We start from the raw sequence: 25,745 nt of genomic DNA, 5'->3' as shown, positions 1-25,745 counted from the left end.
AGATCTTCCTTTTCTCCGATTCAGCCACTTGCAGTGACTGTTTTCCGAACAGCTTATGGTGCTGCTTTACCACCTCCTCCACAAGTACCTGCAGTTCCTTTTGGCTGAATTTAAGTTTTCTCTTCCTTTCCCCTCCATATCTCTCTGTGTCCTGGCTGGCCATTGTGTCAGTTTCTTGTGCTGAATCAGGCACTGGCTCTGTTCCTCTCCTCTGCACTCCCAGCCTCTCCAGAGTCTGCTGATTGTGTGCACCTGCCTGGGTGTGGCCACTTCCTGGTTGGGTGGGGTTAGGTTTGCACAGGATTGGCTGATTCCTCAAATGATGTGTATTTGATTTTGCGATTCGGTAAATACCGATTCGGTAAATACCGATTCGAAACTCCGGTCGGTATTGTGGATTCGGTATTCATTTACCGATTCGGTAATTTTTACCGAACTATTTGGTACATAGCAAATACTGATTTCTAAATACCGATTCGGTAAAATTCGGTATTTAGGAATCGGTATTTCTGGCCTACCTACATATGGCCCATAGTAACTCATAGTTAATATGTTAAACAAGCATTTGCAATGCAATAGGTCTCGCATTTGCTAGAGTTAGAGCTATTGGCATTGTAAATGGCAATGGCTTTTATGTATGTGTTTTGGTTTGGAGTGGATTGGATGTATGTGGATTGTAGTGGAATTATGTGTGTTGAATTGGAATTGTTAGTTGTGGAATTTAGGGTGAATTGTGTGGTATGCAGTGTATTTGTGTGAAAATTGTGTGTCATAGTGTGCAGTGGAATTATGTGGATAGTAATTATGTGGTTGTGACTTGTGAGTGTACTGGAATTATGCGGAGTGGGATTGTGTCACGAAGTGTAATTATGTGATATGGTTGGGTTGTGGAGTGGTATGTACTGTAGTTTAATTATGTGGTGTGCTGTTGAATTTTGTGGCTTGATGTGGAATTCTGTGGTGTGGATTGGATTTATGTGGTGTCTTACGTATTTGTAATTAATGGTGGCCCTGCCTGCCTATTTTCAGTAGAACACATGCTACATTATATCACCGCCTTTTGCTGGTGTGGAAAAACTCACCTTAGTGAAAAATTATTTGTTGTATGTGCTATAGCAAGATAATTCAAAAAGAAAGAAGGGAAAATGCATTTTTTAGAGAGCGAGGTATTTTGGGAAAAAGAAACGGGTTCCGAAACCGTAATTGGCACACTTATCTTCTAAACACCATGAAGATATGTGGCGCAGGCAAAAGCTATAAAGAAGTGCCACGATGCTTAGAAAGATTTCTAGTGCACGTTTAATTTTACTGGTGCAGTCTCAATGTCCCAAAACGCTGACAAAAAGACAGCCCAAAGGAGGACACATGTATAAATAATTTACAGACTGTGTAAAAAAAAATGTCCTGAAAACAATATACAATAACTTACGTTTTGAAGTCATCCAAGGGGGGCTGGTGAAGGTGGACTTGTGTCACAGCCGGGATCCACAAGTCAGCATGAGAGGATACTTAATCACCGACTTAGTAGGTCAAACCAGTCCGAACGGGAAGGAAAAGAATGCAGCTTAAAAACTGAGCAATGAAAAACGCTTCCAACCTAAAATAGGGAGCTCGTGTTTCATAATATAATGATGGAATGTAGCAGGTAGCTTAGAAAGTGTGAAGGAGCGACTCACTTAAGGCGCTATATTGGAAATGGCAAAAGCTAAATACATCAGTATACGGTGAAATAATTTTAAAAATATATACTTTTTGTTGCTCCAGCTGTACAAGGAAGCTCAGGTGCTTCTTGATTACATGTAAGAAAGTAACAATCTGCATAACTAAAGAGATTTCAAACAAAAAAATGTTTGTACTGCAATTTAGCACCTATTACAAGGCGACAGGGGAACAAGGAATGGGATGTATTAAATAGGTAGCTTAGAAAGTGAATTCTCAAAAATATATAGGATGGCGAAGGGTCAAAATATATTATTTTTTTAAAGAACTCTGATAGTGGCAGCGGTGAGCCAAAAGCGTGATATGAAATCCTGAAGTGCATGGCGATTAACCTTGGATGGGACACGTTCACAGGTGTGAGGGGGCTGCCTTAATCGCCCATTGTACAAGACCGCAGGATGTCTCGTGTTGAGGAGTCTGCAGCAGCTCGCAGTGTTTTTTTTTTACTTTGTGCTCAGCCTCGTGGGCAGCCAGCCCCTTGGCGGCTTGCAGGCTTGTCGATGAGCTCTGCTCTTCATCATGTCTGTTGCTGCTGCTGCTGCCTGCCTGCCTGCCTGCGAGGTTACTGCCAGCAGCTACAAGCAAATGCATTCAAACATATACACACATACATACATACATACATACAGGCGGGTGCGCAAACACACAAGGTAACATGCACGCAATCACACACCAGAAGCTCAAACATATGCAGAAAACACACACACACACACACAGACGTGTCACACACACAGGACAAAAGCCAGTGATAAAATAACAAAGCCTCGTTAACACGTGAATAGTCTTTTAACGACCTGTGAAGTACTCGGGTGCAGCTGGTAGCTTAAAAACTGTCTGTGTGTGCGCCCTGGAAGCTGTCTCAGCTCGGGCTGACACACACGACGGGGCGGGGGGGGGGGAAGAGGGGTGTGGGGGGAGTGCTGAAGCCCGTTGAGCCCAATGGGCATTGCATGCCTGAGGGGTAGGATTACATGGAAAGGGGAGATTTAAGAACAGAGGTTGAAAGAAGTTAAGAGTGACGAATAGAACAACGGCAACCCTTACATGGAATTTCGAATCAAGGGGAGTTGTTAATACACCCCAAGGCTGGCATTGTGAGCAAACTAAACACACACTCGGCCACTCACGTAGGAAACACGTTGCCTTTTATTGCTGAGGCAGGAGCCACACCAGAGGCGCCAGCAGTACAAAGTGCAACACGCTGGGCACAAAGCCTCTCGTAGTGTGGCTCCGCCTCCAAGAGGTTTTAGGCAAACACCCCCTGTAAGTTTTTAAAGTGCAGTGTTCAGTAAACAACCACCCGTGAACATGCATGAGGAAAGGAACGGCCTCTGTTTACCTGGCTCCGTTTCTTCTGTCTTTCTCCGCTCTGCCATGTTTTTAATGTTTGTCTGGAGAATGACGTGGAGCTGACAACAGAGGAGGGCGGCCGAAAGTTTTGTGAATGGTCTGCTGCAACAGTAAAGGCGCTTCACCTAGGTCTGAAAAGCACCGCTGATAGAAAATATATAAAGGCGCTTCGGCATGCTGTATGGGGAGGCGGGAGGGGTCTGAAAGCGCCGCTGGTATGAAATAAATAAAGGCGCTTCGGCATGCTGTATGGGGAGGCGGGAGGGGTCTGAAAGCGCAGTTGGTATGAAATACATAAAGGCGCTTTGGCATGCTGTGTGGAGGAGGCGGGAGGGGTCTGAAAACGCCGCTGATATGAAATAAATAAAGGCACTTCGGCATGCTGTGTGGAGGCTGCGGGAGGGGTCAAAAGCGCCGCTGATATGAAATAAATAAAGGCGCTTCGGCATGCTGTGTGGAGGAGGCGGGAGGGGTCTGAAAGCACAGTTGGTATGAAATAAATAAAGGTGCTATGGCATGCTGTGTGGAGGAGGCGGGAGGGGTCTGAAAACGCCGCTGATATGAAATAAATAAAGGCGCTTCGGCATGCTGTGTGGAGGCTGCGGGAGGGGTCAAAAGCGCCGCTGATATGAAATAAATAAAGGCGCTTCGGCATGCTGTGTGGAGGAGGCGGGAGGGGTCTGAAAGCGCCGCTGATATGAAATAAATAAAGGCGCTTCGGCAAGCTTTGTGGAGGAGGCGGGAGGGGTCTGAACGCGTCGCTGCAACAATCGTATAAAAGAGTTCTCCACAGCAACACATTAAACATACAAGCGGACCGAAACAGTAGTTAGGCGCTGCTGCTTCCGGACTAAACGGAAGTCAGTCTCACATCAACAGCCACTAAAAAGCCAGATGACAACAGCTATGCCAACGTTAAACTAATGGCAAGCAGCAACAGAAATACCTGGCAGTGGGCGGAGTTTCAGCCAACATACGAATTACTTGATGCCTCGGAGAGGCAGCGCATGCGCTGCCCTTTGCGAGACCTAAAAATCACCATTACAAGTATACACTCATTCATATAGTTACTCTCACAATCACTGACTCTTATATATACTTATTTATATATACCAACTCTCACATACAATGCCTTTTATTTTTTTACTTTGTTGAAGATGTACAACTAAAACATATATTCGCTCAGCAACACACAAATAAATACACTCAGTCACCCAAACAACTGTTTCCACATGCACTCTTAAACCTACACACCTAGTCAATCAACCATTCACACATCTATGCATAGTTACACACACCCCATCCAACCACACACAAACTCAGTGCCCCATACAAATACTCCCCCAACTAATCAATAACTAATATACACAATCTTGTAGTTAGTGACCAACTGATGCAGCATGTTATACAACAACAGAGACAGTGATGCATACATTCACATAGTTTAGTTACTAATCCGTGTATTAAGTGAGACACTTAAATTTCAAACTAAACCACATTCACTGGATGATGTCATCAGTGATGTGATTTGAGATGTCATCAGTGATGTCATGAATGATGTAATATGTGACATCATCAGCAGTGCATTGCGGGCGCGCGAGTTATAGTTAGCAGAACTAACTATAACGGAAGAATTTCTATGGTTTTGTACGAGTGAAATGTCCAGCTAACTATAACACCACTGAAACCTATGGTTTTTTTCTGTGAATTATATATATATCTCGCACGTCTCGTCCCCGAGGGGCCTCCTCGGTGCTAGAGGTAGCTTAGAGTTAGGAGCTGCTAATTAAAACATCCTGGTTTTAAGCGGTTTCTTGAAGCCAGCAAAGTCCGTGCAGTCCCTAATGGTCAAGGGGAGTTTGTTCCAGTGGAACGGAGCCAGGTAGGAAAAAGGCACGTCCTCTGTATTTTGCGAATTACGGATGCGTAGAGGGCAGAGAAGGAGCGGATTGTTTTGATCTCAGGTTCCTGTCAGGGCAGTAAGGTCTCAATTTGTCTTGTAAGTATTTGGGTCTTTTACCGGCCCAGGCCTTGTGTGTCAAGGAGAGAAGTTTGAAGATTGTTCTCTCTCTTTTTATAGGGTGCCAGTGGAAGGCTCTAAGCAAAGTAGCAGATCGAGTGCTCAATGGCTGTTTATTAATCAGTCTGGCTGCAGTGTTTGAACAACCTGCAGCTTGGCATGGAGAGATGCGCTGGATGCAACAACTTACAAATTACCATAGTCAAGGGGACTAATAATCAGGGCCTGGACGAAGGTCTTGCGAGAGTCCAGTGACAGCCACTTGAAGATTCTTTTGAGGAGGCGCATTATCCCGAAACATGTACCACATGTTGAAGTCACATGGTCCTTCATTGAGAGCTTGTTGTCAAAGAGGATGTCCAAGCTCCTCACCATGCTTCTAGGAGCAGGGGCCGGGCCGAGCCGAGCTCCATCGGCCAACAGTACTCATCCCAATGGAGATGAGCTTTTCCAAGAAGTAGTATTTCAGTCTGGTCTCCGTTCAGTTGTAGACAGTTTGAGGACATCCAGGTGGCGAGGTCCCTCATACAGGATATGAAATGCTGTTTAACATCCTCATAATCCTGTATGAGAGAGATGACCAACTGGGTTTTATTAGCATAAGAGAATATCTCAAAACCATAGGATTGGACTAGCCAAGCAAGGGGGAGACATAAATATTGAAGAGAATTGGGCTCAAGGCAGAGCCCTGAGGGACTCCCTTGTTCAGACATACTGTGGTGGACTGGAAAGATCTATCTTTTAAGAAGTGAGTCAGCCAGTGTAAGGCATGCCATGTATGCCTATCTCCTGCAAGTGTTGAATTAGAATAGGGTGTGATACGGTGTCAAATGCCACTGACAGGTCTAGCAGGACCAGCATAGCTTTGGTTCGCCAGTGACCAAAGCAAGACTGAGAGAGTCTGTCACTACCACAAGAGTGGTCCCTGTGCTGTGTTGAGGGCGGAATACTGATTGTGAGGCATCCAACAAGGAGTGAGTCTCCAGGTAAAATCTCAGCTGTTTGTTTACATGAGAATCCAGCAGTTTGGCCATTAATGGGAGAAGAGATATGGGACAGTAATTGACTGGGTCAGAGGGATCAAGGGGAGTTTTTTTCAGAATGGGTGTAACAAATGCAGCCTTCCATTCCCGAGGGACAGAGGCTAAAGACCAGGATAGATTACACAGAGATGCGACTGAAGGTACCAGTGAGGAAGCAAGCATGGTAAAAATATGGGGAGGGGTGGGGGACTTTAGTCCGCCAGAGAGCCAGATTTAATTTTAGGTAAAGATCTGACAAATGGATGTGTGTGATAGGTTCAAATGTCTCCAGTGAGGCCTGAGTTTTGCTGTGGCAGAAGTTAGCCCATTCGTTGGCGAATGAAGTAGGCGTGTTATTATGAAAGTTGCGGCGGTAGATGTTATCTATCTTGCTCACAAAATGGGAGGCTAGATTGTCACAGAGGGTCTGGGTGGCCAATAAATTTGCAGTACATGCATGAGGATTGCTATGCTTTTTAACTACCTTAAAAAGATCTTTGGCAGAATTATCTGCTCATGCAATTCTGTTGATGGTATGTGCTCTGCGTGTATTTTGAATCATGGTGTGGTAGGATCCTAGCAATTGCTAATAATGTTGTTTGTCTAGGGCATCTTTAGTGTACCACCTTTTATGTTTCAATCTCTTGTACTTTGTTTTGGCGGTTCTCAAGTCAACAGTATACCAAAGGGCGTTTGGTCGCCTTGGTCTATTGATGGGAGGATGAATTGGAGCCACTGGAACCATGGAGTTTGAATACAAAGAATAGTGTTTGTTAAGGTTATGTATGGTTAGGTAGCAGCTGAGCTGGCAGACTTTCCCTTGGTCAATAAAATTCACTTTGTAATGTATCAAGTAAAACAAAACAAACAAAAAAAAAAAAAAAATCAAACCAAACTATTAAAAGTGCAAAAAATTGTACCTTTTCTTCCAGGTTTCATTTCTCCTTCTTGATCCATCCAGTACTCGCGGATATCAATTAGTACTTTCCCTTTAAAATCTCGAACGCTGACATACCTCATTTTTCCAATCTAAAGAGGACAAAGACATTCGGTAATGTACTCAATTTGTAAGACATGTAATATAGATCTAACCACTCAAGATGAACAAAACATAGAAGATGTCACTCAAACTCGAGTAAATTTACCAAGAACAAAATATTGGCGATACATCATACTTGTCTTTAACTGAAAGAGGACGATCTAGTGTCTTTCATCGGTTAAACACAAAATGCATTTTCCAAGTACAGTTCTTTTTATCAGTGAAAAAAAAATTAACAGCTTTTAAATCTCCCATTCTAAGTCGAAAACTGCCGCACTAGATAAGGTTACTTTAAATATCGCGCAAAAAATGAAACTATACAATTGAACATATCTACATCTATTGAATGAAAGAGAAAAGAAATTAACCATGAACAAAACCTTTGAAATCTGAGACTGCTTTAAATTTGTAAGCTGTGTATTACCCATTAATTAGTTGGTCGAAACAGTAAAGGAAAACCATCTCATTTAGTTCTATGGGGTTTAAGTCATCAACCGTAAGAGGCATTAGGATGATTTAACAGATAGCCACTAAAACTTAGACTGCTAACTGTAGAAAACAGCTTCAATTGTGCTTTCCTTGACACTGTATACAAACTTAAATACATTTGACTTTGTTGCAAAAGCTCTAATTGTCACTTGAGAGGTGACATGGTCTCATGAGTATCTAGAATAGAATCATGCTGTTGCAGACAAGTAACTTTTCCCTTATCAACTTATTATAGCATCACGTTGTGCACCGATTACATAGCTCTGTTCCCCACACTATAGCAATGCCACATGCAAACAGATCTATAATAAAAATACAAGAGCTCACCGCACATCGTGTGTAATCTATTTGCTGATGTTTTAATACCAGGGAGAATCCTAGGCTTTTCTAGAATTCAACTGGCATGTAGAATTAGTGACTAGGAATAAACATTGGGTTAGTGTTGACGACAGAGCTGGTTTATGAGGTTTCACTGTCAGAGTCTGAACTATACTCACCTATTTTGGGAGATCACAGAAATGAATGAAGTGACTGCCAATGCCAAGTGCTAGGGGATCATTTGCAAAATGTTTCAGGAGGTGGTGGCATCAATCTAGTGAGTACTGTCCTTAGGTGCCATGTGGGTAGCAGGGTATGGTGAGGCGTGTGTTAACCAGTTTCAACACCTTCAAAAGTCCATGACTCCAAGTAAGCTGTCAATGCTGCCAAACAAACTCCAATAGACAGGTGACTAATGCACATAAAACAGATGAACAAAATATTCAAAAATACATTGGATTGTGGTCACGAAAAAAAAGGAGCCTTTGCTTGAAGGAGTCTTTCAGTGTGGTTATAATCAAGTCGTTTCTTTCTCAAAGCAGACAGCATTAAAATGTCTCAAAAGCTTTTTTAAAGCCCTTTTAAGTTCTTGATGTGTCTACATCTTTTCAGCATAGGCAGCTAATAGTAAGGTCGGTATAACCACTGGAACACTATTTGGAAGTCTTTAAACAGATCAAACGCTTAGTTTGATTCGCATCATCTTCTGAAACAATGGTAGGGCCCTTGGCAAACTTTGTCTTCTGGAACCAAATGTAAGCATTGTATTGAATAGCCTTGCCATGATGAGCAGGTTTAGAATGCAGAATGAAACACAGTCATAGTATTTTGGGACAGAAATGCTCTGCATTGTGTGCAGAAAGATTTCCCTGCCCCGAGTGTTTGACTGTGTGAATCTGTTATCCTGGTTTTTGATTTTTGCCTTACCCGCATGCCCCTTGACAAGAGTGAGGCTCTGGGCTTGTTCTGTAATCTGGAGGAGTGCAACAAGTGTGGACTACTGCATAGCACATGGAGCAATGGTGGCAGTGTATCGCGCTTTGTGAATCCATATTTGGGGGCAGACTTTGCACTGGAGTGGAGTGGAGTGTAGTGGAGGATTTCTGCCCCCTCATATAAAGGTTCCGCTTCTATGAGCTAATTCAGATCCTAGCGCTAATACCTCATCTGTATATGGTGCAGGTTTGTCTGCATAGCCTGCATGGTGTGTGTGAGTGAACCAGATTTCTGGAGGCCTATGAGATCCATTTTGGAACCCCAAGCCTACACTTGTGCACAAGACAGGGGTGAGGTTATTTTCCAGACATGAAAGAAAGGGTATTGCTTAAATTCCTGAAGCAGGAAGTAGGAGACCTAGATAATCAACTTGGGAATGAAAAGACAAGGTTTCTTTAGAAATTCTTTTAGGCCTTTTGCAGGGAGCAGATGCGGATTACTCTTTAAGCAGCTCTACCATTTGGTAGATGTTCAAGGTGAAAGATGGGACTGCAGTCTCTGTTGTTCAAGGTCAAATGGTCCCCTTGGGTAAGGCCAGCCTTTTGTCTTTTGCCCGACCACTTTTCAATTCGGCTTATGAAAGCCAGGTGCAGGATGCTCACACCTTTAGTGCCTCTGCTGAAAGTAGTATTGGCTTGATATGCCATGCTGTGAGTAGCATCACTACACAAAAGCTGTGTCAGGAGACAGCAGCCTCAAAACCAAAGAGGTTCTCAAAGTGCAGACAGTGTATCTACAACTCCTGTCTACTCTGACTGTATAAAAGTGGGACACCTGTTGTACCAGTTCCAAGTTCACTATGACCAAGGAAGGGAGAGCTCCGATGAGTCCAAAGAAGTCTGCTGTGCAGCCAGAGATGGTGTCTGCCCAACAGCGAGCTCCTAGAGTTAAAGGGACATCACCTACTTCTACCCCTTGCTGCAGGAGCTATTATCCGTTCTGGAGTGCTTAGAAGCTAGCCAGCCTGCCTACTGGAGGGAAGGAGGCGGTCATCTTAGAGGGGTGGCATGACCTGTGCCACTATGGCTGAACTGGCACAGTGGCTGAGGTCACACTGCGTTCTTCAACAGAGGTGTGAAGATTGTAGCAAGTCCTGAGTAGCGGCACCTGAATAGTGACTCTCTGGTGTGTCCCCAGCCACTGAACTTGCAAGTGTCACAGCATGACCCAGAGCTGCTGTGAAACCAAGACTGCAGCATGCCTGAAGCCGTGGTCAAACAGCGGAACTAAGAGGCATGTGCAAAAAGTCCAACTCTGCCCGACTATGCAGCACCAATCCGGACACAAACAGCCCATGTGGGGCTGCAATGAGCACCTGCCGGACTAATCATAAAGAGGATCCAGATTTTCCCTACAAAGCACTCTCTGACCAAAGCGGCATCGCCCAATGCACCCATAGAGGATGCGAAGGAAAACTGCAGGTTCGTTCTTAGTACAGAAGCTGGTGAGCGAGCAAGCTCCAGAGAAGTCAAGCGGCCTATGAAGAAGCACCAGCCTCCATCACAGACTGAGAAAGACTTGAGGGAGGGAACCAAGAAAGAACTGTACAGGACTGTGTCTTAACACTAGAGTATGGTGGTACTCTGCACATCAACTTAATCACGCTAAGTACCCGCCCTGTGATGGGAACCATCTGGACCATGAGGGGGGAGAACCGGTGTCTGTAGCCGGAGAAAGCGCTAACTCACTAAGCACCAGGACACTAAATTGCACTGTGTGCATAACTTTATGTTCAGTATTGAGTTTTAGACTGAAAAGGGCTTTCAAGAACAGGGTTGGAAAATCAGTTATTATAAGGATGCATGTTTGATGAATGCTGAGCTTGAGCACCTCCCACACTACCTCCCTGAAAAGCCTGCGACTGCTCGCCATCGCTGCCACCAAGAGTCAAGTGCTGAAGGAGTTGTACTTGGGCCAGTCTGCAGAGCGATAATAGAACGGACCCTGGAAAATCAGTGGCAAACAACCTCGACCCCAATGTTTATGACCCAGTAGCCCCTGTTTGACCTGCAGCCACCAAAACGGGGTCTGGCATGGTCCCAATCCTATCATAAAGAAACTCTGGGCCAGAATTAACAAGGGCTTGTGTTGCCCTTGCGTGGCAAAGGTGACACAAGGGCAACACAAGCCCCCAAGTGAGATTTACTATGCCACGCAGAGCCACCTTACATGGCTCTGTGCAGCACAGTAAATCTGGAGTAATGCATGGCAGCATATCACTACCTTGCATTACTCTGCCCGGAGAAGGCATTTCAAGGGTAGAGAATGAGTGTTCCGACACATCGACTCAAGGTTGCTGGCACAATCCCAGATCTACTAACACCAGTAAACCTGGGAATGTATCAAAATGATCCATCTTCCCAGGGAAAGCGCAAAGAGACGAAATCTGTTTATTTCTCCTCATTTTTTCCTCTTTCTGCAGGTGCGGCTTTCTGCAGCTCACGCAGAAAGAGGAAACAACCATAGAAGATTATCCCTTCCTGCACAAAAACAATCCTGGCTGTAACACAGGCACCCTTATATCATGGCACATGTGCCTGCATTGGCACTGTGCAGCCACAAGTGCGCCAGCAAAAAAGAAGAACAGGAGTCCACCGATTCTTAGTAGATATAGCATATTTCTGCCCTCTCCATTTGACGCAGCACACCAAGTTGTCTTGCTCCGAAGGCCTGGGCGTAGTTCGCGGAGTTTTGCTGTGGGGAACTCCACGAAGTTACAAACTCTGCGAAGTTCCGCGAGTGGCGAAGTGCAGTGCGAACTGCAGTTTGTGTTGGTATTCCGGCCGCTCGGGTAGAAATTCTACACGAGTGGCAGCTCGCGAACTTATTGTTCGCAATCGCGAGCAGGGAAAAAACTTCCCTGCACATCGCGAAGCAGAGTTTTCTGAACTCTGCGAGCTCCGGAGAGTGCGGAAAACTCCGCAACCTCCGCGAAGTTCCCTGCCCAGGCCTAGTTCCGTTGCACAAAATATTTGTAAATCTGCCCTCAAAAATTAGTAAATCTGCCCCTTCATATTTTTTTCTCTATTGTTTATGGTCTTAGGAGACACAAATTAAACGGCTTGTGTAGAACTGACCCATGTATTCCGATGGTTACATTTCAAGCAAAACTTAAACAGCAATTTGTTCACTATCGACCCGAAAAGACAGATAGAATCCATAAGTTACATAAATTTGAGTTATTACGATGATGATGATGAAACAATTTTATAAAACGCACACATGCTCCAAGGAGTGTCCCGGCACTAGTCCACGAGCAAGCCAGATTACATGGTGAATAAACGCGTTTTTAATCCCTTCCTGAGAATGGGTTCTGACGTTTCTCGTTTGAGATGTATCAGGAAAGTTCCATGCAGAAGTTCCTAACATGGAAAAGGAGCGCCCTCAAATCCACTCTCGGCACTCTGGCTAGAGCCAGATGAGAAGACCATAGGCTCCACGTTGGATTGTAGAAAAGAATACCGGAAGCCAGATATCCCGGACCAATATTGTGCAGAGCCCAAAACATCATTACCAAGGCTTTAAACAGAATTCTCTTCCTCACTAGGAGCCAGTGCAGAGAGGAAAGATGACTCAAGATCCTTGCTTTCTTAGGTAAATTCAGTAAGAGGTGCACTGCTGCGTTTTGCACCATTTGTAATCTATGGATGGCATATTCTAGCAGGCCGAGATAAAGGGCATTAGCGTAATCGAGGCGAGACGTTATGAGAGCCTGGATAACTGTTTTCCTGGCAGTAAAGGAGAGAAGAAACAGAATTTTTTTTTCAAGGCCCTTAATATGCCAAAACACATACCAGTCACTGCACCTAATCTAGCGTTGGAAAGATAGGCACCTGTCAAACTTAACTCCCAGAGTCCCGGCTGTGTTTGTATGGGACACAGGAGAAATTAAATCATCTTGCCAACAGCAGACCAATCGGAGGGCGCAGAGGTGCCAAAAAAGGGAATCTCGGTCTTGTCAGTACTGCACACCAGCTGATTCTGATGTAGCTAGGCAAACAATATTGTACGGTAAGATTCAATAGTCAAGACCCAGAACCTTTCCCTCCAAAAAGGAGAAGAGAATCTGTGTGTGATCTGGATATGACACAATCCTAGGACCAAATGACTCAACAACTAAAGCAAGTGGTTAAGGTACACAACGTAGGGCTAAGGGCCGAGCGCTGCGTAACCCCGACAGAGATAGGCCTCTTGCCAGAGGCAAACGGGGGCAGCCAAACCTCCTGTTCTCTATTATCTAGAAAGGAGGATATCCAACTGAGAGCATGATTCTTCACTCCGATTCTAGCGAGACAGTCTAGGAGGAGAGAATGAGTGACTGTATCGAAGGCTAAGTTTCGAAGTCCATACCATTAATTGATGAAACTCCAGTGAGCACCAATGTACTTGCTCTACCCCTCACAGCACCTGTATTACCAAAATCAATGAGAGACACCATGCGTTTTGAATCAAAATTGTCATGAGTCTTCCTAACAAGATATACTTCCATGCCAAAACTTGAGATGATGGAAGACTTCCAACCCCATCTATGAAACAGACATCACGGAAATGATTATCAGGTCTAAACCTTCCTCACACATAGCTGACCCTATTCCCGCTCAACTGGTTAAAAAGCTCAACCTCAGCCTAGCCCCTCTCTGGGCCAAGATTATAAATAGCTCCCCAAGTACTGGAATCATGCCAGACTGTCTAAAAATCACCCAAGTCATGTCATGCCATTATTTTTTAAAAAACGGGCTCGGACCCAAACAACCCCAACAACTTAAGGCCGGTCTCCAATCTCCCTCCCCTATCCAAAATCCTGGAAAGAGGAGTTCTCCTCCAACTTAACCAACACATTGACAGCTAAAACCTTCTAGATACTCACCAATCAGGCTTCAGAAAAGGTTGCAGCACAGAGACAGTGATCCTGAATGTCATAGATGATGTCTACAAATCACTTGATGTAGACCGTGGCTGCCTACTCATACTCCTTGAACTATCGGCAGCCTTTGATACGGTTGACCACACTCTGCTCATAAATGTACTCAGAGAGAGAATTGGTGCAGATGAGGTGGTCTTACAATGGTTTACCTCCTTCAGAGCCGCTCCCAAATAATAAAAATTAACAACTTCACGTCTGACCGCCCCATAACCAGAGGAGTCCCACAAGGATCAGTTCTAGCCACATCAATATTTAACATCTACATGGAGCCCCTCACCTCCATACTCAAAAAAGCCAACATCCCCTTCCACCTCTGTGCAGATGATACCCAGATCTAACTAGAATCATCCTCAATTGGAGACATTCAAAAATTAAACAACACTCTACGAGAAGTCCAACACTGGCTATCCCACAACTACCTAAAGCTCAACCAAGACAAAACAGAAATCCTTTTCATATCCAACAAGGAGCAGACCCCCCTAGTCACAGAATGGCTCCTAATTGCAATCTTACCCTGGCAGACTCGGCAAAATCCCTAGGAATCACTCTGGACCCAAGCCTAAACATGGACAAACATATCAAGAACTCAACGAAGAGCGCATTCCTGAACCTAAAACTACTCAAACAAAATAAAACCCTTCATTCCCCACAACGACCTTAAACTGGCCACACAATCCTTGGTTCTGTCCAGATTGGAGAACGGGAACACAACACTCACGGGCACTGCAAAATCTCACTTAGCTCCCCTCCGAGCAACTATAAATGCAGCTGCGAGGATGATCACTGGAGTAAAGAAATACGACCACATTTCTCCCTCTCTAAGAGAACTAGAATGGCTCCCAATCGAAATGCGTGCCAACTTAAAGACTGCTTTCCTCACACATAAAGCTCTTCACACCGGTAAACCGGCATACCTTGCTCCCAAACTCAAGAAGGGCAGGGCAAACGAGGAACCTCAGGAGCACCAACACCCTTCTTCTTCTTATTCCACCAAAAACTCGCAAACAAAAAACTCTGTCTTGCTCCTTCTCGGGAAATGACCCCAAAATTTGAAACTCCTTACCAGTCCACATCAGGACTAATCCCTCCTTCGCAAACTTCAAAAGCCAGCTCAAAGACCTCTTCCTCAACCGTTCTCATCTGAATGGAGAGATGCCTCACAATGTGACAGACCTCTACCACCAAAGGAATCCTGTCCAGAGCAGAACATAGACACTTCAACAAGAGAGTTCTCCAGCGCCTGTGTTTTGACTCGCTCCCTAGAAAGCCTGAACAAGAATCGACACAAGACAATGCTGTTTATTGTAATACTGTATAACTATAACTGATTGCATCACGAAATATGTTGTAAAGCGCTCTGATACCGTCGGGTCTGGCTAGCAATATATATAAAACTCTGAAATAAATTATAAATAATTAAATAACACACAGACAAGTGAACCTAGAGGAGGTTCACAATGTTCTGCTTGCCTCCTCTGTGGATTAATTAACATAATCCTCAGTTCGCCAAAAAAAGAAGTGAACCCAATTAAACCAGAGCTTTTCTAAGTCTAGCACACCCTCTGGCAGGACATCAATTTGCTGCACTCAAAAAAACTTTTCAATAATTATATTGTAAGCCAGAAGCTTTAAAGAAAGTAATTGGTGTCTTGTTCCTGCAGCAAGAAAAGGTAATAATTAGAGGTGTCATTATCTGTAAAAGGAAGAAGTAGAAGGACTGTGACTTGTACATCCTAGAGTTACTGTACCTGTCTCTTCAATACTGCAAATCGCTGGTGTCACACTCTGAAACAAAAATAGATAACTATCACAATGTGTGAGAAAGTGCTATCTTTCTTGCCTGGTATGCCCCCACTTTTTGCTGAATTGCTGAATGTACTTTGACTGAGTGTGCCCTGGGCTCCTGCCAATCAGGTGCCCAGGGCCTATGTTCCTTCCCTAAAACAAACCAAACCCAAATTGGCAAACCTTGGCCACATGTCAGCCCCTGGTAAATGGTACCCTAAGTACCCAGGGCTTTGTGACCCAGGAAGGCCTCTAAGAGCTGCAGCACTCCTTGTGCCACTCTTAGAGGCCCTGTACCCTTACACACACACACACACTGCCTTTGCAGGCTGAGTGTTTGGGTGCAAGACAAAAACAAAGTCGACATGGCACACATCCCTGTGTGCCATGCCCATCACATACACTGCCATGGCATACATCAGTCACCCCTCTAGCTGGGTGCCTTATGCCAATGGTGTGGGCACAGGAGCAAGAGCCCTGTGCCCAGGTCCATCCCTGAGCCCTGTAAGTGCAGTGCTGCCATTTAAAGAGTACATGGTGTTGGGAGCTCGTCAAACACGAGCTCCACAGCACCATAATGGCAACACTAAAGACTGGGAAGTTTGGTATCAAACTTCTCAGCACATTAAACCCACACTGATGCCAGTGTGGGATTTAATGTACCCAGCACCCCAGAGGGCATCTTAGAGGTGCCCACTCGCACCTAACCTACAAATCCACGTCTGCTCTGAGGCTGCCTAGGCTGCCACCCAGCAGACATGTTGCTGGACCCCTGGGTAGGAGAGCTCCTGCTCTCCTGGTCCTGCAACAATGCACATCCTGGGCGAGGTGCTAAATCTCCTCCCCAAGGATGGGCAGGGGGGAGCTTCAAAGGCATGCCGCCTCTGTGAGTTTCCCCAGGCCCCTGCAACCCCCCACTCTGGCGGGAAGCATTGGCCGGAAACCCCAAATAAGGACAGGGGATGTGCCAACCCTCAGGTGGGGGAGGCGATGTGAAGCACATCTCCGGGCTCTCGCCATCTTGAAGATGGGGAGCCCTACCCTATCAGGACTAGGCTACTGCCCCCCTCCCACAGGAGAGAGGCAGGATAGGGGGTGTACCCACCCCAGGACGGGGACCCATTGGTCCCTGCCCTTCACCTACCTGTAACGCCCCTAAATCTAGTATTTAGGGGCACCCTGAACCTTCCTTCCCCAGATTCCAGATTCGAAACTACAAGAAGAGCAAGAAGAACAAAGACCTGCCCTGCAGCTGCTAAGAAGAGGAAGACACCAACTGCTTTTGCCCCAGCCCTACCGGCCTGTCGACCTTCGAACCTGCTCCAGCGTGGCATCTCTCGTGGCCAGCAACCTCACCAACCCCGGAGGACCTGGCTACCTTTTGGCTCTAAGCCCCTGGGACTCCCATGAGTAGAGGCTCTACTCAAAACCTATCTCTAACCCCTGGCAGCAGCCCGGAACCGCGAACCCAGCACACTCTGCACCAGCCGAGCCTGGCCAGTGCCGGAGTGAACAAAGACCCTGAGGACGACCCCACGGCGACTGTGACCCCGAGTCCGGCACCCAAGGACCTCCCTCGACATTTCTGAAGAAGCCTGCAGCCTCAGAACCAGGTGCCCCCCCAACCACGATGAACTGAGGGTAAGATTTCCCGACACCTAAAGGCATCCCTGCACGCGGCGCCCCACGGCCCCCTGTGTCTAATCCCGGGGTACCTACCTATCCTCCAACTACCCAACTTACCTCTCGAAGTGGTGGTGGCACCTGAAGAGTCCTCGTCCCCGAGCTTGCAGTCTTTTTCCTAACCGGAGATTTCCCATTGACATCCATTGAGCGCCCGAAGCCTCAAAAGCACTCTGCACCCAGCCGCCCGAGTGGCCCTGGCAGTGAAAACTCTACTCCTTCCTACTTCCCCACTTGCCCTGAGTCTAGGATCCCGTCCTGGAATTCCAAAAGTAATCTAAAAAGTAATCTGTTGCAAATAACTTGAATTCATCATTGAGCTCAATGTATTGTTGTGTTTAAAAATAGAGTTGCCTACTGCAACCTCTTGTAACGGTTTACTAAAATCTATTGCATATTGCAAAAGTATTTATATGAAACATCTACTGTTGAGAAAGTATATTTTAACTCCAAGTGTTGGTTCTAAAATAAAACAAGCATATATTTTTTTATATATAAACCATTGGCCTAGAGTTCAGTTATTGAGTATGTGAAACCATTTGCTGACTGAGTGTGTACAACAAATGCTTTACACTGTCCTCTGGTACTGCCTTACTGCTCGACCAAGCTACCACTTCAGAGAGTAAGGTTATACCTAACTTTAACCTCTGTCAAACACTGGGGGACTGTGGACTCTGTACACCCTGTACCTATTAAGGAACAGTATATACAGAGCCACTTTCTCACACAATTTTAATAACACATTGGCGCCAAATATATGCAGAAATCTATAATTCTTCAGGTAATAACTCCCAGGCTATTTTAGAAAGATTTGAATTGATCACATATACTCAAGTACTGAAACTCTTAGCTATAACAAAATCCGTCTCTCCAGTAGACCGTTGCCCCCCCCCCCCCCATATCACAGCCATTGGTGCTGCTCTTGCACCAATGGTTGCATCTCTATGCAACCTATCTTTGTCGTCAGCCACGGTGCCCAAGTATTGGAAAGCCGCCTTTGTTACACCTATTTTAAAAAACTATCGGCCAATCCGATGGACGTGGAAAACTACCTCCCTATTTCTCTCCTCCCCCCGAGTAGCAAGTTGTTGGAATCTCATGTCAATATACAACTTTCCATTTATTTAGAGACACATCATTTGCTGGACGCCTCTCAATCGGGCTTTCGCCCCACTCATGTTACAGAATCGACCCTTTTAGCAGTAGTTGACTTGTACAGACTTGTCTTGGATGCAGGTACACCTGTGATGCAGGTTCTTCTCGACCTGTCAGCGGCATTCAATATCCAGATTCAGCGTCTGCTTGAGATGGGAATTCATGGCAAGGCATTGAATTGGCTAACTGACTTTAAGGACAGGATTAAAAAAAATTACGTTTGGTCCTTTCCAATTCAAGATTGTCTCTTGGAAGGGGAATGCCTCAGGGCCCAGCCCTGAGCCCCACATTATTTACTGTCTACATCTCCCCCTTCGCTCAGCTGGTTGAGTCCTTTGGCTTTCAAATATCATATGCGAACGACACACAACTGGTCATTGCCCTTGGACCAGACATAGAGAATGTCAAAATAAGTTTTACTACATGCATGAGAAACATTACTACATGGATGTCCCTAAACTGCCTTCAGTTGAACAGGGATAAAAACAGATTTTATTGTTTGGAAAGGCACAGTCCCTTGAGACAACTGATTGGTGGCCCCTCAAGCTCGGCCCTGCCCCCTTTCCTAAAATTACAGCAAGAAATCTAGATATTCTGATAGAAAACAAACTATTGATGAAACAGAAGGTGATAGCTACCCGTGGCACGTGCTTTGGGGTAATGCGCCTCCTTAAGAAGGTATTCCAGTGGGTTCCGGTGTCCTACCGGAAGACCCTAGTCCAGGCACCCATAATCAGTCACCTGGACTATGGAGATGCACTAACCGCAGCATCCAAAGAATCCCTTCTATTGAAATTACAGGTGGTGCAAAAAACTGTTGCCCAACTGGTTAATAAACAGCCACCGGGCACACAAGGCCCTTCAATGGCTGCCAGTAAAAAAAAGAGCAAGTTTAAACTGCTCTGTCTGACCTTTAAAGCCAGGTCAGGCAAAGGACTGAGATATCTGCAGGATAAACTAGTCCCCTATATTTCCCAAACAAACCTCAGATCAAGTAACTAGCTTCTCCTCCAACCCACAACGTATTTGAACTCTAAAATATGGTGGGCAATCATTTTCATATCTTGCTCCCCATAATTGGAATAAGCTCCCCTCCTTCATATCAAATGGGCATGCACTGAGTTTTCAGGCTTTAAAAGACATCTTAAGACCTGGCTCTTTTAATGGTAGACTGCTAATTGATCTGCTATCCAAGCTCCGAGATGCCCCTTTGAGGTCGAGTCGTTGCGCTTTATCAAGTTATCGTAAATAACATAGTCTCGACAACCCTGAACAACTAAATGGTGGACGCACCCTGAAGATGTGCCTTGTTAACATCCCGATAGAAGCCTGGACATAGAAAGGAGCATGACACAAACTATCCATAAATGTCAAACTCTTAGAAGTTTCCAAACGCCTCTAGTTCAACCATTAAGGAAGCTTGGAGAATCCAACATCATAAGTCAGGAAACAACAATAAAGGTACTTTTCTACTATTACACCATTAACATAAACAGAAGTATCCAAACAAATCATCTAATAAGAAAAAAAAATTAAAGTTTGAGCCACTTCAATGCTCACTAACTAGTGTACTACCAATGATGCGAGATTCTAAACTGCATCTAGAAAACAACTGCAGAGTAAATCATAATGAACACAATGTTATTTGCAGACTATCCTCAAAGCCATACATTCAAACCTGCACTGGTGATATTGCAGGGGAAAAGGTGGTCTCTGTATACTCCATGCACAGCGTATGATGTACACATAAAACACAATGCCTAATCACCTACTTTTACACCTAATGTTTAGCCATAACCAACTTGCCTGGAACATATTATCATCTGCTTTGTTGCTCTGCTTGGAAGCAGCTGATGATCCTTTAGAACTTTCCCCAGTCTTCTGTTTCTTTGCAGGCTTCTCTGGGGGTGCTTGCTTTTTTCGTTTTGCCTAAAAAGACAGAAAAGTGTTGTTGCCAAGTCCCAAAACGTATAGCAAATAAAAAACGAACTAGGTAAAACACTGGTAAACTTTTACAAATGCATTTTGAATTTAGTCTGTACTACTACCAAGAAGCCACCCCTGGCTTGTATTCACCTAACATTTTTTAAATATTATTTAAAGTTTTTTACAATATGAATATAACAATAACAGTAGTTGCCACAGCATTTCCCTCACCAAGAACAAACACAAAGAATCCAGGGTGTCTGCTGTATAATCTCAGGTTGTTAGAATTATTACACTCCATCCACATCATTCTGGCTTCACTTGAAATATCATTCCTGTTAATGAATGGAGGAAAGAACACCTCAATGCTCAACAGCACTCCCATACCACATCGATTCTTCCACCTCCAACGGTAATTCCTCATCTCCCAGCAGCTCAGTCCAGACCCAAGTCCTCCCCTAAATTTGCCATACATTCTGGCGTTATTAATATGCAGATCCTCAGCTAACGTCCTTCCCCTTAAGCCCTTACCCACTACACCATTCTGCCACTCTATGTACCTATCCAGCCAACTGCTATACGCCAACACCAGTGCTAGAAATGTATACTGCATTATCTTTGGCTTCGTTGGGGTCTGCAAAATTTCCCAATAGCCATTTATTTTGGGTAAGACACAAGGGGCCCCTGGTTCTCTTTTCAGTCTCACGACCACCTCTTCTCAAAAGAGTGCATTCGGGCCACAGGTCTATTTCCAAAACAAAAACAACACCCCCTCCCCACCTCACCTGAGGCATGTAACTGACCTGCCATGGTAAATTCTGCGCAAATGTGACTGGAGCTTGGTAAATGCAATAGAAATTGAAGTGCGAGGAAATTGAAGGCTATCAAATTAAATATTGCATCACACACGAACCCTATTCATCAAGGCACACATTTCTTCCCACTGTTTTTCACCAGGTTTCCTCCCCCCACCCGTGTCTGCTTCCCTGGCCGGCTTAGCCCTAAACAGAGGCCCTGCTCTATGCGCTTTTATAGCCTTGTTCATTAACGTTACCATATGATGGCTAATGCCCAATTGCAAGATAGTCTCTAAGGTAAGGTTCCAGTGGGAGAGAGAGAGCATTAGGAAAATCTATCCAGATTTCTCTTGCGGTCCCTGATCACTTGGGGTACTTCAAAAACTGTCCAGGGCCTACCCGGAAGGGGTCTCGCACCTCTTGAAATGTAATGAAGGCCTCCCCAGATACATTTCTCAGGACAAATTACAGCGCCCTGTCGCCACTGAGCCACTGTCATAGCCAAGTCTATCTGTTTAAATGGATATAGGACTCACAAATCAGGCACACTCATTAAAGTGGGACGTTTCAGGACCCGTTTGACAACTATCTCCCATATCCTACCCGTCTGGCAAAAAGAGAAAATCTCCAGGGATATTACTCCCACACATGAAAAATTCTAGGAGTAAGGTATTCCCATTTGTTCCGCCAAACAATCGTTTGTCCCAGTCATCCTCTGTAGTGAACCACCTAGAAGCATGCTGAATGCGTACCACATAGTAGTATAGTTCCAAATCTGGAAAGCAGAGTTCACCGTCCTTTTAATTCAAATTTAATACGTCAAGAGCAACCTTGCTCATCTTCTCAGCTCAAACCAAAGAAACCAGCTAAATATTCCGTGTTTTAAATGCGTGGGGTGGCAATGGACAAAGAGTTTTGCATGTTGTAATGACAACGCGGCAGATACTCCATCTTTGAAATTGTAACTCTCCTCACAACAGAGAGGGGTACTGTTATTAATGCTTGTAACCCCTTTAGGAACTTCCTCATGATGAATCAATATTGATTTTCAGTATTTATTGATTATGTGTGCCACCATGATCCCCAGGTATCTAAACTTGTTAACCCTGCACAACTCCAGCTCAGGTAGCCCTGCTAGAGCAGAGTTTTCAGTTTGAAAATAACTGGGTTTTGAAGCTCTGGTATGTCTATTTGTTATATTAATTTACTAATTAATAATTATTAATTATTTGTCTTGTGTAAGTGTTTATACTTACTAATCAACTCGTTTGTTTTAACAAGAGAGAATTACACGTGGGAATGCATAAGTGTGCTATTTAACAATAATGTGCATGTTTTCATGTTTAAACGTTGCTGAGTGCTGTTTATTTTTAAGCACGAAACGCTTTTCGAATTAATGCTTTTCTATGTTGCAAGAGCTAGATAATTGCATACACATAAGGGTATTAGTGGGGTTAACACTGTTCAATCACTATGCTGTGGTAACGTTGTTTATGTCTCTTTTAATTAAGATCTATTGTGGCCTATTGTGGCCTAAACAAAGATGGCCGATACGTAAAGCCTGGCCTCGAGTAGAATTTGTGACGAGAGAGAGCCTTGCTGAATATGGTCCTGAAGTCAGCTGACCACAGTCCTTGCTTTGCCTGATTGAAATTTTCCGTGAGGACAGCAGCAGTTTTGGGCGATCTCCAAATGAAATGAAGCGTCCTTGGCAGCTTTGGGAAACAAAGGAGCTTTAAAGAAAGACTCTGAACTGTGATCTCATTGCCGAGGAGACGTGGAAGTTATAAGATACAAATGTATTTTTTGGTTCCTGTTCCGTTATGTTTATTTTGTGATTTTTCCTGAGCGAAGATTTTTAAATGTAGCGATGCTACATCCTTTCCTTCTCGCTTTGCTCAGAGGTTTGACGGAAGAAGTTAATTACAAATTATGTTTTTCTTTGTTCGACTTGCTATAAGAATTGTTAGCCTAGAGAGGGCTTTGCCACTTGCCATTTGCCTTTTGCCGCGTTCCGAATCTGCGTTGGTGAGGATCGTTGCTGAGAGGACTTCGTCTTGAGAGACTTTACCGAGAGACTTGTCCTGACCCGTTCTGACATTTAGCTAGAATAGGTAACTATGAGAAAAATGATTTATTCTGATTGATTTCCTTTGACTAATTTTAGATAAAGCAATATAACTTTGAATATGGTGTTGGTTATTATTTCTCGTCAATTATTGAGTATCCTATTTTGATTATTATTGTATGGATTGTTTAGATTATGTTTAAGGGCAGTCTCAATAACCAGATCTTATCGACCCAGATATAGATGCAGGGTGTTTAGGAGTTTTTCTTTCCACAGGTTATTGTTGGTAGAGTATTTGAGTGTATGTTAGTGTAATGGGCCCTAGTGTATGAAGAATGTATGTGCGTGTAACTGTGAGATTACTCTATCTGTGGAAGTAGGGATATTATATACATCCTGATCTCTATCAATTTCCTGGTAGCAGAGTAGGATGGTTATTGATGATTGTCTTGATCTGATTAGATTACATATTGATTATTGATTATTGATGTTGGTATATGTACTAATACTATATGTTGGAGTTGTCATGTTGAGTTATATGTAGTGCTTCTGGAATTTGGAAGCTGGTAGCAGTTCCGTAGTAGGGCAGAGGGAAGTATATGCTGCTCTCGGGAAAGACGGGATTGTTGGTCCTGTATGTATGCAGGAAAATTCACATTGTCTGGGTTCGGAATCAGTGACATTATTGTATGTTACTATTAGAATATATTTCTGGTATATAAGGAGTGTGTATGGTAGTGAAGGTTATCTGTGAAACTCTGGTCTTAAGTCCCAGGGATCCGTAAGGTTTACCGTTAAAGCTTATCGCGGGAGGAGTAATAGGTATTCTCTGAGCTTGTTTGAGGAACTGGGCAGGGTAAACTGCTTGGTTAACGTGTGTTATAATTCTGTAGTGGAGCAGATTGTTTGCTGTTCTCGGGAAGCAGGATTCTGTGTGTATGTACTATATTTTCTTGTATGAATGTGAGTGAATGCATATACATTTAGTTGATTGTAAGACTCTTTGGATAAGTCCTAGAGGAAACAGTTAATGAATGTATGTTAGAAGGGCAGAGTAGAGGGAAGTGCTACTGTGTCAACGAGAGGTTCTTGTGAAATAGATTTCTTTTACTATTCTGTGGTTAGCGAAGCAGACAATGGAGATGTTTATATGTCGTAACTAATAGATTTTGTAGAAATTTTGACACAAAGTCTACTGAAAAGATTTTGTAAAGGAGGGGTAGACGAGTGACAGGAGACAAGTGACTGCAGCGACTGTTGACGTCAGGAAGACCGCGCTCTGATTGGATAATAGATCAGAATAGTGTTCGCGCTGGGATTGGTGCGTTGGTGTGAGCCGCGCAAGGATTGGAAGAGCTATTCTAGTGACGTAGACGCTCCAGGATTGGTGCGTTAGTGTGAGTCGCGCTATTATTGGTTGAAAATCTGTATTGTATATTTATAATACGGAAAAGAGTAGAGAGCTTTGGTAAAAACTAAAATGTATTACCAAGAAGAGAAAAAGAAGAAAACATTCTTTGGAAAAATTAAAAAGTGGTTTAACAAGGATAAAGATGTTAAGACGAGAGAGGGTGAATTGTTACCTCCACCGAAAACACCTGCACCCTACATGGCTGCAAGATATGGGTATCATACCTGTATATGGTTGGAGAATTGGGTTAGGTATACTAAAGAGGATGGTGTTCTAGCATTTCCAGAACATGGTTCATTTAATTTGGCCGTGTTGAGAAATTTACGGGAAAAGATGTTATGTCTTGACCCGAAACCAAGACCTACACAGTTTGAGGCTTTAGTGGAATGGGAAGAGGAAGTACATGAGCGAGAAAAACAGAGATCTGGTGGACAGTACAGGTACATGTTTGGGAGGAGACATGATCGTGAGACTCATCATGATCGAATGAAAAGGTGGCGAGATGCTAGTATGTCAGAGGGATTATATCCAATGAGAACAGTTGAAGAAGGAGCAGAGAGGGTTCCTGAGTCAGAAATGAGAAGATATGGAGTTAATGAATATGAGGATGAAGTCTTGAATGACATGATTTACGAAAGACCACCTCCATATAGACCAGAACCAGAAGAGAGTACACCAGTTGTTTCTCCAATAAGAGATACAGTTTGTATCATTGAGACAGAAAATGTGACACCCGAATCAAGAAATGGTAATTCTTTCAGGGAGAAAGTAAATCGAAGTGGTGACGAAAATGCAAGAGAATTAGCTAGAACTACAACAGAGCTGACTGAAAAGATTAGGGAGTTAACGAAAAATCTAGAAGCTGTTACGGTGCCTGTAACAATAGGTCCGGTTATGCCTGTGTTTGACAAGCAGAGAATAGGTGAAAATGGTTTAGTGATTTCATATGTTGGGAATAATTTGATAAGTTCAGTTGGTCCTTCAGGAGATTCAGGAAAAAGGACAGAAAATAGTGACCTGAGACAGTCCAGACATGATACATG

At 44.1% G+C, this 25,745-nt stretch overlaps 1 protein-coding gene across 2 annotated transcripts in view; it reads right to left on the bottom strand.

The window, feature by feature from the left end:
* LOC146864031 (activated RNA polymerase II transcriptional coactivator p15-like) overlaps window positions 1–25,745 on the bottom strand; it is a 133,083-nt gene that overhangs the window by 63,847 nt on the left and 43,491 nt on the right. For both annotated transcript variants that reach the window (XM_085630739.1, XM_085630748.1), the window contains exons 3-4: window positions 20,307–20,429; window positions 7,032–7,140 (exon numbers count right to left, since the gene is read on the bottom strand). In XM_085630739.1, the coding sequence (XP_085486865.1) occupies window positions 7,032–7,140; window positions 20,307–20,429 (232 nt within the window). The remainder of the gene's footprint in view (window positions 1–7,031; window positions 7,141–20,306; window positions 20,430–25,745) is intronic.

The sequence above is a fragment of the Triturus cristatus genome, chromosome 2_1 (assembly GCF_964204655.1).
Source record: "Triturus cristatus chromosome 2_1, aTriCri1.1, whole genome shotgun sequence".
Lineage (NCBI taxonomy): Eukaryota > Metazoa > Chordata > Amphibia > Caudata > Salamandridae > Triturus > Triturus cristatus.
Note: the sequence above shows the minus strand (reverse complement) of the source record. Positions and strands in the feature narration are given on the sequence as shown.